This window comes from Trichechus manatus, unplaced genomic scaffold (assembly GCF_000243295.1).
Source record: "Trichechus manatus latirostris isolate Lorelei unplaced genomic scaffold, TriManLat1.0 scaffold00037, whole genome shotgun sequence".
Lineage (NCBI taxonomy): Eukaryota > Metazoa > Chordata > Mammalia > Sirenia > Trichechidae > Trichechus > Trichechus manatus.
The window spans coordinates 8400223-8417451 of NW_004443973.1; the positions used below are offsets into that span (position 1 = coordinate 8400223).

Here is a 17229-nt window from a genome sequence, read left to right on the forward strand (position 1 = left end):
TTTTCAAATTTGTTGGAGTATAGTTTTTCATAATACTGTTATGATCCTTTTTATTTCAGTTGAGTTGTAGTGTTCCCCATTTCATTTCTTATTTGGGTTATTTTCATCCTCTCCTGTTTTTATTTTGTCAGTCTGGCCACTGGTTTGTTGGTTTTGTTGATCCTTTCAAAGAACCAACTTTTGGTTTTGTTGATTCTTTTTATTGTTTTTCTATTTTCTATTTTATTTATTTCTGCTCTGATCTTTATTATTTCCTTTCTTCTGGTGGTTTTGGCCTTTTTTTGCTGTTCTCTTTCTGTTTGTTTGAATTGTGTAGTTAATGTTTTGATTTTGTCCTTTTCTTCTTTTTTGATGTGTGCATCTATTGCTATGAATTGACCTCTGACCACTGCCTTTGCTGTGTCCCAAAGGTTTTAGTCTGATGTGTTTTCATTCTCGTTTGATTCTAGGAATTTTTTGATTCTATCTTTGATTTCTTCTATTACACAGTGGTTTGTAAGCAGGGTGTTTTTCAGTTTCCATGTAATTGATTTTTTTTCCTTGCTCTTCCTGTTATTAATTTCTGTCTTGATGGTGTTGTGGTCAGAGAAGATACTTAGTATTATCTCAGTGTTACGGATTTTGTTGAGGGTTGCTCTGTAGCCTAAGATGTGGTCTATTCTGGAGAATGTTCCATGTGTGTTAGAAAAGAATGTGTACTTTGCAGCTGTTGGGTGGAGTGTTCTATGTATGTCTATGAGGTCTAGTTGGCCGATTGTTGCCTTTAGGTCTTCTGTATCTTTGTTGAGTTTCTTTATAGATGTTCTGTTCTTTACGGAGAGTTGTGTGTTGAAGTCTACTATTATTGTAGAACTGTCACTTTCTCTTTTCAGTGCCGTTAGAGTTTATGTGTTTTGGAGTCCTGTCATTGGGTGTGTAGATGTTTATTATGGTTACGTCTTCATAATGGATCATTCCTTCAATCATGATCTAGTGCACTTCTTTGTCTTTTATGGGGGATTTTGTTTTAAAGTCTATTTTACCTGAGATTAGTATTGGCATTCCTACTCTTTTTTTGCTAGGTGTTTGCTTGATATATTTTTTTCAATCCTTTGATTTTTAATAAATTTACATTTTTGTTTCTGAGGTGTGTCTTTTGTAGACAGCATATCGATGGATCCTGTTTTTTAATCTGTTCTGTCACTCTCTGTCTCTTTATGGGTGCATTTAGGCCGTTTACGTTCAGTGTAATTATTGATAGTTGTGAGTTTATTGCTGTCATTTTACAGTGCTTTTTTTTGTGGTGCTGACGTTTTCTTTGTTCTTTTTACTCTCCTCTGCTGAGTTCCTTTTGTTTGTGGATTTTTTTTTCATTTATTTTTGGAGATTTTGTTTTTACTGAAACTTTATGGTTTTTCTTCTTTATTTTGATGAGTAGGTTTCTTAACTTTCTTTGTGGTTACCTTGAAATGTACCCTTGTCTTCCTAGGTTTGAACCAGTCTATTATTACCTGGTATTGTCTTGCCTTCCTCTCCATTAGAAAGTTCTGTAGCTGCACTGTTTATTTCCTCTTTTTTTTTGTTCTGACATCATTGTCATTTATAGATTAACCTCTCTGGATCTCTGTTGTAATTCTTTTGATTTTGGATAGTCCTTGAGAGTTCACTCTCCAGGTTCGTATCTGGCTGGTATAATCTTGCATCGTAGAGTCCAGGCTTTGTGCTCTGATGTTGTTTGTTTTCAGACTGAAGGACTTCTTTGAGTAATTCTTCTCAGTTTGGTTTGGTTTTTACATATTCCCTTAATTTCTGTTTATGTGGAAATCTCTTAATTTCGCCTTCATATTTGAAAGAGAGTTTTGCTGGATATATTATTCTTGGTTGACGGTTTTTGTTTTCAGTGTTTTATATATGTCATCCCATTGCCTTCTTGCCTTCAGGGTTTCTGCCAAGTAATCAGAGCTGAGTCTTATTGTTTCTTCTCTGTATGTGACTTTTCGTTTCTCATGCTGCTCTCATGATTCTTTCTTTGTCTTTAGTTTTAGCAAGTGCGATTATGATACACCTTGGTGATTTTCTTTTGGGATCTATCTTATATGGGGTTTGTTGAGCTTCTTGGATGGCCAGCTTTTCATCTTTCATGATATTAGGGAAGTTTTCTGTCTGTAATTCTTCAATGATCCTCTATGTGTTTTCCGTTTTCTCCCTGTTCTGGAACTCTGATCACTCACAAATTTTTGCTTTTGATTGTATCCCACGTAATTCTCAGGGTTTCTTCATTTTCTTTCTTTTTTTTTTTTTCCCCTGATTTTTCCTCAAATAGAGTTGTAGGCAAGTGGTTGTCTTCAATTTCACTCGTCCTATCTTCCATCATTTCAGACCTGCTCCTCAGCCCTTCTATGACAGTGTCCATTTCTGAAATATTTCTGTTTATCTTTTGGATTTCTAATTGTTATTTTTGTATGATTTCTAGTTGTGAATTTATTTTGACATTTTGTTATTGTATTATTTTCCTTAATTCTCCCATTTTTTTGTCTGTATTTTCCATGAATTTGTCTGCCTTTTCCATGAATTTGCCTATTTTTTCCCCATTTTCATCTGCTTTTTGCTTCAACTCTTGAATAGCTCTGAGTATTAGAGATTTGAATTCCCTATCAGTTAGTTCTAGTGCCTTTCTTCTCCTAGAAAGTCATGTGTTGTTTTATTTTGGATGCCTACTGGAACCATCATGTCCTGTTTTTTTAATGTATTTTGATATCGAGTGCTATCTTCTGGACATTATTTAGTTATTTTCTTCATTTATTGATTGTAGATTTATTTGTTTTGTCCTTTTTTGTTTTATTTGGTTATGTCTGAGCAGGTGGGCTGTGTGTTCTTTGTTGTTTCCTTGTCTGTGGGCACGATACTTTTCACCTCCTTGTCCAATGGGCAGGGCCAGTCGCTCAGCTTTGGTGCAGCAGGGTAGGTCCAGCTGAAGGGGAGGGGCTGGCATGGTTTTTTTGTGGCACGTAGTAGGGCTGACTGGCTGGGCCGGTAATCAGTGCAGGGTAGGTTCTGGTAGGCCATGCCTGTGCTGCTTGGGGGTGTGATGTTCAGTGCATGGTGCAGGTAGACAGGAACGAGTGGGGAGATTGTGATGTGTGGAGCTAAAATGGGTATGGGAGAGAGGAGAGAGAAACAGGAGCCAAAACAGTCAAACAAACAGGAGTGTTAAATGAGCTTGCCATTGGAGTGGATAGATGAAAAAATGGAGAAAAAGAAAAAGGAAAAAAAAGAAAAAAAAAGAAAAAATAAATAAAAATTAAGGGGGGGAGAAGCCCCGAGGGATCCCACCATTGTGACTGTGAAGATTGCAGAAGTGGCTCCCAGGCTGCAAAGTAGGGACTGGCTAGAAAGGGTAGAGATGTCACACAGTGCCAGGTATTTAAGAGATAGGAAAAGAAGATAAGTATAGAGAGGTGAGAAACTGAGAAATGAAGAAAGACAGAAAGGAAAAAAAAAAAGAAATGCTCCCTAGGGATCCTATCGGCGGACCAGGGAAGTGGCTCCCAAGCTGTGCAGTACAGCCTGGCTAGAAGGGGCTCCCATGCTGTGAAAAGAGAAAGCAAACAAACGGAACAAAACAAAATAAAACAAAACAAAACAAAAAAAGAAAAAGACCCTGGAGATCCCACCAGCATGGTGGCGTGGGCTGGGGAAGCAGTTCCCCAGTTGAGTGACACTTCACATCCTTTCAAGAAGAAGCAAAGATGGCACATAGAGCCATGTATTCAAGAAAGAGGACGGGGAAGTGGTGAGAAGCATGGAAGAAACCAATAGAAGCAGAAAAGGTAACACCAGCAACAAACAAATGACACTCAGGGAGCTGGCCAGTGTGGGCGGGGCAAATCCAAGCTGCATGGGGCCGCAGCTGGTGCCTCCTGGTCAAGAGTGTGGCTGGTGGGATGCAGAGGAGGCCTAGTCGAGGGGAAGAAGGGTGGGGTGTGGGAAAGCATAAAGGAAACTGGTTGTTCTCCTGCTGGCAGCTCTGTGAAGCTGCTTTCCCGTACTCTGTCTGCCGATCTCCCATGTGGGTGGGGCGAATCCAAGCGGCATGGACCTTCTACTTCCTGGCCAGCCGAGCAACTGTAGACAGCTATGATGCGGCAGAGGTCAAGCAGGGGGGAGAAGGATGGGTGGTGGGAAAGCATATGTTGCTGGTTACCAGGTGCTCTGTCTCCTGCTGGGAGCTCCGTGAAGCTGCTTTCCTGCACTCCCTGTCTGCCGACCTCTGACAGGTGTCCAAGATGGTGAATCTGTGCTGTGTTAGCTGATAGGGGACCTCCGCGTGTATCTTTGTTCTCTGTTTTCTGTCAGTTTCTTACTCAATTTGGTGCTTGGCTGAGTTCTTTATCTCTTTATTTGTTCCAGGATCGATGTTTGTCTCTGTTTTACTTAGTTTTTCGGGTTTTGCTGTGGAGGGACGGTGCCTATAGCGCCATGTTGGCTCCTCATTTCATTTTGGTTGATTTTCAGTTTTCCTAGATTCATACTTACTACATTCTATGTTCTGATTATTAATGGATGTTTGCAGCTGTTTCTTCTCATTTTGAATCATGCCACATCAGTAAATGAAGGTCTCAAAAGTTTTATTTCACCCACATCATTAAGGTTGACTATTTTAAGGAGGCAGCTCTTCCCCAGTTGTGTTTTGAGTGCCTTCCAACCTGAGGGGCTCATCTTCCTACACTATATCACACAATATTCTGCTGCTATTCATAAGGTTTTCACTGACCAGTTTTGTTTTTTTTAGAAGTAAATCACCAGGTCCTTCTTCCTAGTCTGCCTTATTGTCTTAGTCTGGAAGTTCTGCTGGGTGACCATGCTAGTATTTGAAATATCGGTGGCATAGCTTCCAGTGTCATAGCAACATGCAAGTCACCACAGTCTGACAAACTGACAGACCACATTCCTAGGAATGTTTTAAGATCTATTTAATGTCTTGGCTCAGATAGAAATTTATATTTTTATTCATTAAAGTTTCTGGTTTTTCTATTTTAGAAATTTGAGTATTGAGGTAATATTGAATTATGATATAAAGGTGGCTTGTAACATTCATTACATTTATAAATTTCAGGATTTTTGAGAGCAGATTGTATGTATTTATTTCCTTAAAAATCACTTTGGTAAATGAAAGTTACTTTTCTAACCAAGAAAGTCCAAGATAGGTGTGACTTATGGTAATTCCAATCTATAAATAGTGTTGCAGAGTGAATGTACTTACTTGGTACTGCTATTATTTTGTGAAAAAATTTATGGTTTTAAAAATGTAAGAAGCATGGCCCAAATAAATTTTTTTGGGTGGAGATGTAGTTTTACACATTGGCAGGTATATAACTGTAACCTGATAAAAATGTCAGTTTAAAAGTATAGTTTCACCATTTCAATTAAAAAAAAATAAAAATTTATATAATTATTGACTGGTTAATTGATTTAAAAGATAGTATTGCTGAGTCTATTATAAAACATTTGAGAAAAACAGCTAAAAGAAGGGGATGTACAGCTAGCTGGCATGAAAATCAACTACCTTGAGGGACTTGGAAGTGTTTTTGTGGTTGTGAACAGTAGCATTTAGTAATAGAGTAGCTCTGAAGGCAGAGGGGCTGTGGGCCATGTTTCTTCTGAGCTACTAGGCAAATCATTAAACTTTTTTTCATTTAATTTTTTTTTTTTAATCTGTAAAATGGTAATAATAACAGTACTAATGGTCAGTGGTAGAATTCTTGGCTTCCATGAGGGAGACCTGAGTTTAATTTCCATTCAGCGCACCTCAAGTGCAACCACCATACCTCTGTTAGTGGAGGCTTGCCCTGTTGCTGAAATGCTGAGCATGTTTCAGCAGAACCTCCAGACTAAGAAGAAAGACCTGGTGATCTCCTTCCAAAAATTAGACAATGAAAACCCTATAGATCACAAATGGTCTGATCCCATTGTGCATGGGGTTCCAGTGAGTCAGGGGCCTGCTTAATGAAAGCTAACAACACCACCCTATGAGAAAGTAGTAGTGTTATTAACTGTAATTTATAGAAGAGAAAATTAGAGCTCAGAAACGTTAAGTGATTTGCTCAAGGTCGCAGGTACCCTTTTACCATCACTTTCTTATTCAAAATCATTTTTGCTTTCTACAATTACTGGTAAGGTAATGTTATTCTCAACCTTGTAAAACACCCCTAATTTCAAATAACTAAGTTAATTGGGAGATAGCTGAATGATAGAGATGGTTTGGTTTTATTTAAATATGTAGTAAAAAGTTTCTTACAAAAACAACAAAGGGGATTTACTTTAAAGAACAGAAAAATGCAAAGTTGTGTGAATATACACTTCTAAAATTCCTTGTCATTTAGAAAAATGTTCCAGTTTGATTTTCACTATTAAATATCTCCTGGCTTTGAAGAAAGGGTTTAAAAACAGTAGACTCCACCCCAATGATTGTCTGAATTCAAATTCTATGTAAGCAGAGTCCGAAGAAGTTAATATTTTATAGTATTAGGCAGGATGCAACATCTAAATTTTATAATGGGTATGCTGTGTGTTTAATTTAAAATTTTAAAATACTTTATTTCTAGCCGAGAATTCCTTTGGACAGTTAATGATGTTTATCATTGTGCTCCGTTTCTACAGATAAATGATGGGTGGATTATTTTCTCGATGGAGGGTAAGTTTTCTTTATAGCTAGTTCTTAAATCTAACATAGAAGCATCACATAAAACTATTTGTAAACGTTTCCTTTGTAGTTTAGACTTAAAGTAGTAGTTTGATATTATCCTCAACTCTATTTTTTATTTCTGTGATTCTTTTCTAAATTAGTTTTTTATTTGAACTTTATTTTTAATAGTTCCATTTGTTATATAGGTGTCTAACGCTCCTTGGAAACCCTATGGGGCGGTTCTACTCTGTCCTGTAGGGCCGCTGTGAGTCGGAATCGACTCAACAGCAACGGGTTTGGTTTTGGAATGTTTCTGTTTAACAGTATTCTTTCACTTATGAATTATTTTTCTTTCTGTATTTTAATGTATTCATGTGCAAATTGTTATTTTTTCTTGTTTTCTTCTCACACTGCCTTTTTAAAAAGTTTTTTCATAATTGTACTTTAGGTGAAGGTTTACAGAACAAATATTTTTTCATTAAACAGTCAGTACACATATGATGACATTGGTTAACAACCCCACGACATGTCAACACTCTTCCTTCTCAACCTTGGAGGACCTTTTTTTTTTTTTCATGAAAATATACATAGCCAAAGATACACCATTTCAGAAATTTCTACACGTACAATTCAGTGACATCAATTACATTCTTCCAATTGTGGTACTATTCTCACTATTCTTTTCCAAATTATTCCATCACCATTATCTTCAACTCACTGGCCCCTAGGCTTTTCATCAAACCTTTTGAGTTGCTGTTGTCAATTTGGTCTCACATAGATTTTTTTTTTGTACCTTAGATGAAGGTTTACAGAATAAATAGTTTCTCATTAAGCAGTTAGTACACATATTGCCTTATAACAATGGCTAACAACCCCGCAACATGTCAACACTGTTCCTTCTCAACCTTGGGGTCCCTATCACCAGTTTTCTTGTCCTCTCCTGCCTTCTAGTCCTTGTCCCTGGACTGCTGTTCCTCATTAGTCCCATTTTGTTTTGTGGGGCTGTCCAATTCCCTGCTGAAAGGTGAACCTAAGGAGTGACTTCACCACTGAGCTAAAAGGGTGTCCGGGGGCCATACTCTCGGGGTTTCTCCAGTCTGTCAGGCCAGTAAATCTGGTCTTTTTTGTGAGCTAGAATTTTGTTCTACATCTTTCTCCAGCTCTGTCCAGGACCCTTTGTTGTGATCCTGGTCAGAGCAGTCAGTGGTGGTAGCCAGGCACCATCTAGCTATGCTGGACTCAGTCTGGTGGAGGCCATAGTAGCTGTGATCCATTAGTCCTTTGGACTAATCTTTTCCTTGTATCCTGTTCTCTTCATTCTCCCTTGCTCCCAAAGTGGTGAGACCAGTGGAGTATCTTAGATGTCCGCTCACAGGCTTCTCATAGTGCCTTTTATTTGAAAGGTGGTTGAAACTAAATATTCTATATGATATGTTTTTACAGGCTATGTGTTTTTACTTAAAGCTTGCCGAAGTATTTACTGAAGTGAAATAATATGCTTTTAGAAATTACAGATTAGACATTTATATTATACTTCAAAATTAGAAATGTAGTTTGATTTTATTAGATAAGCTTTTAGGGGAAATATCTCAAATTTAGAACTAGAAAATATAATTACACTGATAAATGCTCTTTTCTACTGTTGTTGTTAAGTGCTGTCGAGTTGGTTCCGACTCATAGTGACCCTATAGGACAGAGTAGAAGTGCCTCATAGGGTTTTCAAGGAGTGGCTGGTGGATTTGTATTGCTGACCTTTTGGTTGGCAGCCGAGCTCATAACCATACCACCAGGGATAATATAATCTAAGACAAACTACTTTGCTTATTTCTTGACTCCCTATTACCATAAGAATGGAAACTAAAAGTACTTGGTACATAATTTAGTTTTTGGACTGTGACTGGACTACTTTGTTTTGGATTGGCATTTTATCGACACCCCTCCCTGCAAAAACAAAACCAGAAAACCTTCTGCCTGAGGATCATATTATTGTCTTCTTCCCTTATGTTTATCATTAGGTTAAACCATATGAATTTGCCGATATTCAACCACGTTGACTTGCAAAAATGTTAATTTTGTATGGTTTAACCTAATGTTAGCAAGTCTTGTGGTAACTAGAGTGAATTGATATTTATTAACCTTTTAGACTGGTAAATATTTTCTCAAGTGTTATATGAGCCATTTTGGCTGACTTTTATTCTTGGTGGTATAAAACGTATGTCTCTGTCAAACAAGCTCTGTTATAATGAAATATTCCTATATGCCTATTTAAAATCTGATCTTCAGAGAAGTGCTTTAGGAATTCAGAATAAAGATAGCCTGTTGACTTTGACTTTCAGAGTCCTAGGTGAACTTTTAGCAATGGCAAAACGGGCCATCTTTAGTCTGAGAATTTTTTTAATATGTGAATTCTTTTGAATAATCATATATCCAAGAAAATTTTTGTGGGAGGAAAATTTGTTTCTCTCTGTAAAAGTGTGTTCTGTTGGGATTAAGAATGATAAAACAAATAATCTATCAGAGTTGAACATCTTTCTAGGGCTAAAGGAAGTTAAATAAAATGTTTATTTTAATCTTATGCAGTTCTGTTTATAATTATTTTAATTTAAACTTAACCCTTCTAATTTATAAATAGATATTAATAACTATTGCTTGATAACATTTGAAAAACATTATTTTTAGATTAAAATGTTCTTTTATGATTATATAAACTGTTTCTTGAACATGAAAGTATGTTTGCAGTAACTAGTTTTAATGCTGCCTCTTATTTCTATTTTTATAATAGACAAAACCTTCAACTATAGAAGTTCTGGAAAGTATAGATAAGGTATGTTCTTTGGCTGTGAGGTATTTTAATTCATTTTAGGTGTTAAAGAAGTATTATTTTAGTATGTTCTATTTTGGAGACCAGATCTGGTCTGGGAGTTCAGAGGTGATATAGAGTAAGCCTGAGAACTTTAATGTAGCATGATCTCAAAAATATCCAAAGTCTATCAGTGACTTAAGGAGTCTGTGTCTAGTAACAGAGTCTCTTAGAATGAAGTTAGATCTACAGCATGATGTAAATCAATGTTATGGACAGGATAAAAGAGATTATAAGATAGTCTGCAACAGTTTTTATCAGTCTGCAAAATTTTTAGATTTTTAGATTATCTATCATTATTAAAAATTACTATTCTCCGGGAATATTGAGATCCATGAAGGAAACTGAAAGAATTTAGTATAGATCACTGTTAATTTTTATTATTTTTTTCTTTTTACGGCCAGATTTTTTTTTTTAGGCCTTATACAGGAAGAATTAGTCTTTGATTCAATAAGTATTATTTACTGATGCCAATTTCATTCCTCTAATCCCTGCTAATTTGATAGTTTAAAAATGATATTTTAATTTTGCATTTTAAAAAGTGACTTGTCAGCATAGGCATTTTTATGTATTTTAACCTTCAGTTTTAGTTTTTTCATTTTTTTGCCATATTTTAAGATATTAAGGTATTATTTTTCATTGCATTTTAAGAGATCTTTTTATATTATCTTTCTGTCATGTTGTAAATTTTTTGTTACCATTTTAATTTCTTTAGGAAGTTTGAGGTTTAATAATACAGATTTTTTTTTTTCTTTTAACAGGAAATTCAAGCATTGGAAGAATTTAGTGAAAAAAATCAGAGATTACAGAAATTATGGGTTGGAAGATTAATTCTCTATTCCTCAGTACTTTACCTGTTTACATGCTTAATTGTATACTTGTGGTATCTTCCTGATGAATTTACAGCACGACTTGCCATGACAGTACCAGTTTTTGCTTTTCCATTGATGTAAGTAAATTGTTCTTTTGGTTGACTTTCCCCTTTCTGACCAGATAGTTTTAGTATATTCAATCTCTTTTATTTTGAAATAGTAGGGTCTCAGAAGAGTGAATAAATTTGAATTTTTTTCTTGCAGTTTGAAAAATATTTTTCAAAAAGTAGAAAAATTGTTTTAAACCTTTATTTACAATCTAACATACCTGAGGAATATGACCCGATGACATTAGTAATAATGGCTCTGTATAGCAATATTTTCATTTTCAGATGGCCATGATCCCCTAGGGATATTGGGCATGGAATAGGCATTTCAGTTTGTGGGGAGTAGTGATAAGTGGGGGAGGGTTTGTAATACCAAAAGAACAACTTCCCAAATATATTCTGAATACACCCACTCCTCACTTATTGACATGGTTAGGTTTCAAAGACCAGGTTGTTAGGGGAAAATTGGCATTATGTGAAAATGGACTTCACAAAATAGAAGATGACTACATCATCACATAACTGCCAAACCACTGAGAATCATGGCCCAGCCAAATTGACCTGTAACCTTAAACGTCACAATCAGTGTTACTCTTGCTTTGCACCTTGGTGTTTGTTTCTGCCAGATGTGTGTTGTCAATGTGCAAAATAGTTGGATAGAAGGTTTTTTTTACTATTGTTGTAAATGCAAAATGTCGGATAATGAGATAGTAAGTGAGGAGTAGGTGTATATTCTGTCATCCCACCTGTTCCATTCTTTTTACTTATTGCTGTGAGCAATTGACTTTTATTATAGATATATTTTGTTATATAGCATTTTATAGAGGGTATATCATGCTTGAGAATTTTTAGGACAATTGAATAAAAACGTAATTCATTCAGTCAACAAACATTTATGGGTACCAGTTGTTCAGACATTGGATAATAATGGTGTATGATATGGAAATATACAAGTTTTCTGACTAGATATTACTCAGATCGCATACGTTAAATTAAATAATAAGTGTGATGAATGTTACGAAAGAGAAGTGCGAAATGCTATGGGAACATTTAACAGGAAGCCCAAATCCAGTCTGGGGTGGAGGTCAGTAATAGTTTTCTTTTGCTGCCCCAAACTTAGTGGCTTAAAACAACACCCATTTGTTATCTCATAATTTTGTAGGTCAGAAGTCCAGGCAACTGAATTGGGTTCTCTGCTCAGGGTCTCACAAGGCCTAAGTCAAGGTAGTGTCTGCTGGCATGGGCTCTCAGCTGGAGTCTCTGGGGGAGAATCTAGTTCCAGGCTCATTCAGGTTGTTAGCAGACTTGTGTTGCGTCTCTCTGATTTCCTCTTCTGTCCTCAGCCAGGAAGAAGCTCTGCTTTTAAGACCTCAAGTGATTACATTACCCCCACCAGGGTAATCTCTCTATTTTAAAATCAACTGAATAATAATCTTAATTATATCTGCAAACTCTCTTTACAGCAGTACCTAGATTAGTGCTTGATTATATAGCCAGGGGATGGTAATCTTGGGAGTTATCTTTAGAATTCTTCCTACCACAGCCTTCCTGAGAAGATGATGGTTGAGCTAAGACCTGAAGTATGAGTATGTGTGTCTAAGGTGGTGTGATATGGTGAATAGAGTTTTTTAGGCAGAAGGAACAGTGTACTTGAAGGACCTGAGGGGTGATAGAAGATGGTGAGTTTAAAGAATTGAAAGAAGGCCAAAGGCTGGATTGTAGAAAAAGGCTGGATAGTTAGGCAAGGGATATTTCATGTGTACCTTATAGTCCATGATAAGGATTTTAGGCTTTATTCTAAGAGTAGTGGGCAGTCATTAAAGATTTTTCAGAAAGAGTATGACATGATCATATTTGTGTTTTGAAAATACCACCTAGGCTATTCAGCATGAAGAATAAATTAGAGATGAATAAGAATGGGTCTGGAACAACAAGTTAGAAGGTTATAGTTGTCTAGGAGGGAAATGTTGGATGATGATTTATACTCGAGTGGTGATGATGGTATTAAAGAGGAACAGGAACAGGTAAAGAGGAATAAGGTAGATAGAAGAGAGATTTAGGAAGTAGAATTGAGGTAATATGAAGAGGCTTTTGGTGATTGACTGGATGTAGAGGGGGAGGAATTGCATGCATCAAGGGTAAAACTTAAGGTTTTGGCTTGGGAAATTTGGGTGATGGTAGTGTCACTCATCTAAAGAGGGAACAACATGAGGATCAGGTTTAGTGTCCTACTAAGACTAAAATACCTGTGTGCTATCCAGATGGAGCTGCCAGGTAGACAGCTGAATGTGAATCTGAAGCTCAGGAGATAAATTCGAATGGGAAATATAAATTTAGGATTTGGCATCTTATAAATGTTAATCAAAGCCATCATATGTTTATTCAGTAAATATTGGACACCTACAGTCTGTTTGGTATTGGGCTAGACACTAGTGATAAAGTAGTGACAATATCTCTGCCCTCGTGGACCTTACATTTTACTGGGATTAGACAGACAAAAAAAGAGAAACAAGTAAACAAACCTAGTTAATTTAGGTACAATGAAGAAAATAAAGAGTGTGATACGATAGAGAGGAATGGGCTATTTTAGAATGGTCCTGGAAGGCTTTTTTTGAGGAAGTGATGTTTGAATTAAGAGCTGAAGTATGAGAAAAAAGCAGCATGGAAATAGATGGCATTTATGGAAGATTGTTTATATGTACAGTATATAATAGCACACATCTATAGAGGGATATATGAAGGGATTCTCCCCAAAATATTAATGGTAATTCACTCTGGGTGGTGGAATTTTAAGAAGATGTTATTTTCCATGTACTTTTGGTATTATTTGAATTTTTTACATTAATGTGTTATTCAAATCCCCAACAACAAAATAAAATCTAAGAGCTGAGGGAAGATCTTTCCAAGAAGAGAGAACAGAAAATGCAAAGACTGAAGCAGGAGAGTACATGACTTACTTTAGTGTCAGAAAATGGGTGTAACTGGAATGTGTGATGGAGAGACCAAACCCAAACCCATTGCCATCGAGTCAATTCCGACTCATAGTGATAAGAGGTTGGACAAGCAGGCAGGAACCAGATGGTGGCATGTCATAGCTCAGAGTTTGAATTTCATTTTGGATGAAATGGAAAGCTTGTAAAGGTATTAGTGGAAGAATGGCAGGATGTGGTTTGAGTTAAGAGGATCATGCTTGCTACCATGTGGAGACTGGATCAGAGGAGGACAAGAGTAGAAGCAGGGAGCTCAGCTTGGATGCTATTCTAGAAGTTCAGTCTAAAGATGAAGATAGATTGGATTACCCTATTCTAGTACAATGGAGATGAGGAGATGATTTTTAGAAGTATTTTAGAGGTAAAACTGATACAACTTGATGAGAGGTAAGGGAAAAGGACTAATGAAGGGTGATAAATAGATCTTTACTTTGATATTTGGTAGGTGGAGGATCTTTTTCTCTGGAACTATAGCAAAAACTTTTTTTTTTTTGGTTTAGTTTTTAGTGCAGAGGATATTTTCAAATTGGAATTTCTAAAGCCCATACATTTTTAACTTTATATGTAGGTGTACAAGAGCTGCAGACTTAGCGCATGCCTAATATTGTAAAATAATTGTCTCTGCCAATTTATTTTCCTTCTCTCTTTTGAAATCTTTTGGGATGCTTTTTATCCCAGGTGTAGTAGTAGATTTTATAATGCTTAGCCCTTTTTCCCTTGTTCTAGCTGATTTAAATGCTTTAAAATATTTTTTAAAAGAATTGCTTGACATCCATTTCCATATAAAAATTGATTTTCTTCTTATAAAGTGTTCATATCTATTTGCAAAAGAACATCTGATAGGGAACTCTGTTGTGCTAATTCTAATGAATGATCCACAAATTATGATCCACTGGATCTGCTATTATGAATCATAAGAGAATTTTTATGGGCAAATATATACTAATTGTTTTTAAAAGTAGAAAAACTTAATTTCTTTAAGAATATGTGTAATTTCTTCTGCTTCAGTTTGATCTTTCTACTATTTTGAGTAAGAAGCTTTACTATCTTTTCTGTGTCTCTCTGTGACTATTCTGCATCTAGTATTTCTTGGCTTAATAAGCTTCAGAGCCATTTCTTATTTTGCCTCATTCACATTTGTGACCTGGTTCTCAACTGTTGCAGCTTCTATTTCAGTGAACTCTTCACTTTTGGAACCATATACCAGTTACTCAACAAAGAATAGAGTTGTCCTTCTGATTGATGACAATCAAAAAAGCATGAAATAAAATACAACAGTGTGAAAGTGGATGTTTTCGTAAATAGAAAGAAGGCTTAACCACGGGGCATTCTCTTTTATATGAATGTGAGCTATTGCCCAAGCTTATCTCTAAACTTGTTTCCTTTGGAAACAAAAATTTTGAGAGGAGACCAGGATTTAAAGAGTTGACAGTAGAAGGAGCAATATCAAATCTATTGCTTTGCTCATCATTGTCTACATTGATTATAAAGCTTAGAAATCTACCTGATATCTGCAAAAAGTGACTGTCATCTCTGCATTCCAAGTTTCTCAGATTCTTTTTTACTGGATGCAGAGGTCATAGATTTGGGACTGAGTTCATTTTGCATAATCACTATTCCAAGATTATTCTTTATGGTATAATATTAATACTCCATATAAGATGTTTTGAGATTTTATTATATCTTCTCTTCAGAATGCAATGTGGAGGAACTTGTGATTCCAAACTTATTGTTTTTCTGCCTTTCATATTCTATAGCATATTTATATCCTTCTGATCTTTTTAACTGTTACTGAAATTTAAATTTTAAAATGCTGTACTTATTTAGTGGGGGCCATTAAAGCTGTGCTCCATAGTGGGGGAAGGTTTGGGTTACAGTTACAACTTTGTATTTCTGCATTATACTGACAGATATGTATTACCTTGGGAGTAGGTTGACACTTTTCTAAGAGTGAGCAACCATTAAGCTTTGTCTCTACTCTTAACTAACCCTACAGCAATCTTAACGACTTTTTACTCCTGGCTACCTTATTCTCACAAATTAAAACTTCTGTCTTAGACTGTGTTCTCTAGAGAAGCAAAACCAGTAAAGTGTATAAATATAGAGAGAGCTTTATATCAAGGAAAACGGCTCACACGATCCTGGAATGTCCCAAGTCTGTGGATCAGGATAGAGGCTTCTCTTGATTCAGGTAGCTGCAGGAGCTGGCGAACCCAAGATCGGCAGGTTGCAGAGAAGGACTCTTGCTCACAGGCTGTGAAGATCGACGAATCCAAAGATTGGCTGGCAAAACTGCAAGGCTTCTTCTGATTCACATAGCTGCAGGGACTGGTAAACCCAAGATTGGCTGGTCGGAGAGCTGTGAAGATCGATGAATCCCAAGATCTACAGATAAGCTGACAGCTCAAGTCCCAACAACTGGAGGTCAGACGAACAGGAGGCAGCTGCAGGATCCAGAGCAAGCAAAAAAGCCAGAACATCTGCTTATATTTGGATGCAGGCCACACCCCCAAGGAAACTCCCTTTCAACTGATTGGCTACTCACAGCTGATTCCATCATGGGAGTGATCACATAATAAACACTGAGAATCATGGCCCACCCAAGTTGACACACAGTCTTAACCATCACAACTTCCTAGAAATTCCATTCCCTCTAAGATCGTTTCAGAGACCAATCAAGATACAGGTAGTCTCTGACTTATGACGTAAGTCAAATACCCCTTTTCTTTTAATTGCCTTTTATTATCAGTATCTTTATAAATCCAATCTTTATTTGTCTTCGGGGTTTGGAAACATTACATGTAAACTTACAGTTATATTTTAGTACATACATACATAAAAAATACACAAATCATAAAAATTTGCTGATGAAGAAGAGTTGGACAATGTTGGCGGTTTGTCAGTTGTGATAATAACTCTACTTTGTGGAAGGTTCTGGATCATCTGGATTATCCCTGGGAATGGGGATGGAGTTTCTAGTCAGAAAATTACTAGGAGTTGTCTGTACGGTCCTTTTCTTTTTTTCTTCCTGTATTTTGTGGTAACATGTTACTGCTTCCCGAATCTGCCTATCGATTTTAGCAGAGTGATCAGTGTTTGGGTCCATGTTTTCTAGCAACTGAAGCCCCTGATTTAGTTTAGAGAAAAACTCAAGCTAAACCTTTCACTGTAATGTTTTTTGACAACTTCTCTCCTTCCTCTTCCTCCTTATTTATTTCTTCTTTGGCATTTCTTTCCTCTTCAAAATCCGTTAAGTCCTAATGTGTCAGTTCCCTTTCTTTGTGATCTGAGCTGTTCCACATTGGCACTATAAAGTTCTAAATTCAATGTTCTTGCCATATGGACAGTTTTTCCACTGACTGCATCCGTATTATCCTGATCAGATGCTTGGAGCATGTTCATATAACTCAGTAATTTTTTCTGTATCCCCTGCATGCATTTTCCTGTAGCTCCCTCCCAGGAAGATACAATGTTGCAGATACACTGACGGTCTTAACTGTGATTCATTGTAACTTGAATATGTAGTAAGTCAGGGACTACCTGTATTGGCTTTCCCAGAGGAGTTAGCTATATTTTCCCTCTATGTTTTTTTTGCCTCTGTCATGGATTGAATTGTGTCCCCCAAAAATGTCTGTCAACTTGTCTGGGCCATGATTCCCAGTATTGTATAATAGTGTACCATTTTGTAATCTGATGTGATTTCCTTATGTGTTGTCAATTCAATCACTATGATCTAATAAGATGGATTAGTGGCAGTTATACTGATGAGGTATACAAGATTGGATAGTGTCTTAAG

At 36.5% G+C, this 17229-nt stretch overlaps 1 protein-coding gene across 6 annotated transcripts in view; it reads left to right on the forward strand.

The window, feature by feature from the left end:
- LNPK (lunapark, ER junction formation factor) overlaps positions 1-17229 on the forward strand; it is a 113783-nt gene that overhangs the window by 10063 nt on the left and 86491 nt on the right. For 4 of the 6 annotated variants that reach the window (XR_002823963.1, XM_023730547.1, XM_023730548.1 and 1 more), the window contains exons 2-4: positions 6640-6673; positions 9447-9488; positions 10286-10473. Coding sequence is in view for 5 of the 6 variants with exons in the window: in XM_023730547.1 (XP_023586315.1) it covers positions 6644-6673; positions 9447-9488; positions 10286-10473 (260 nt within the window). In the remaining variant the exon portion in view is untranslated. Of the gene's footprint in view, positions 1-6584; positions 6674-9446; positions 9489-10285; positions 10474-17229 lie in introns of all 6 variants that reach the window. The other 2 variants (XM_004375485.2, XM_023730550.1) reach the window with 2 other exon arrangements.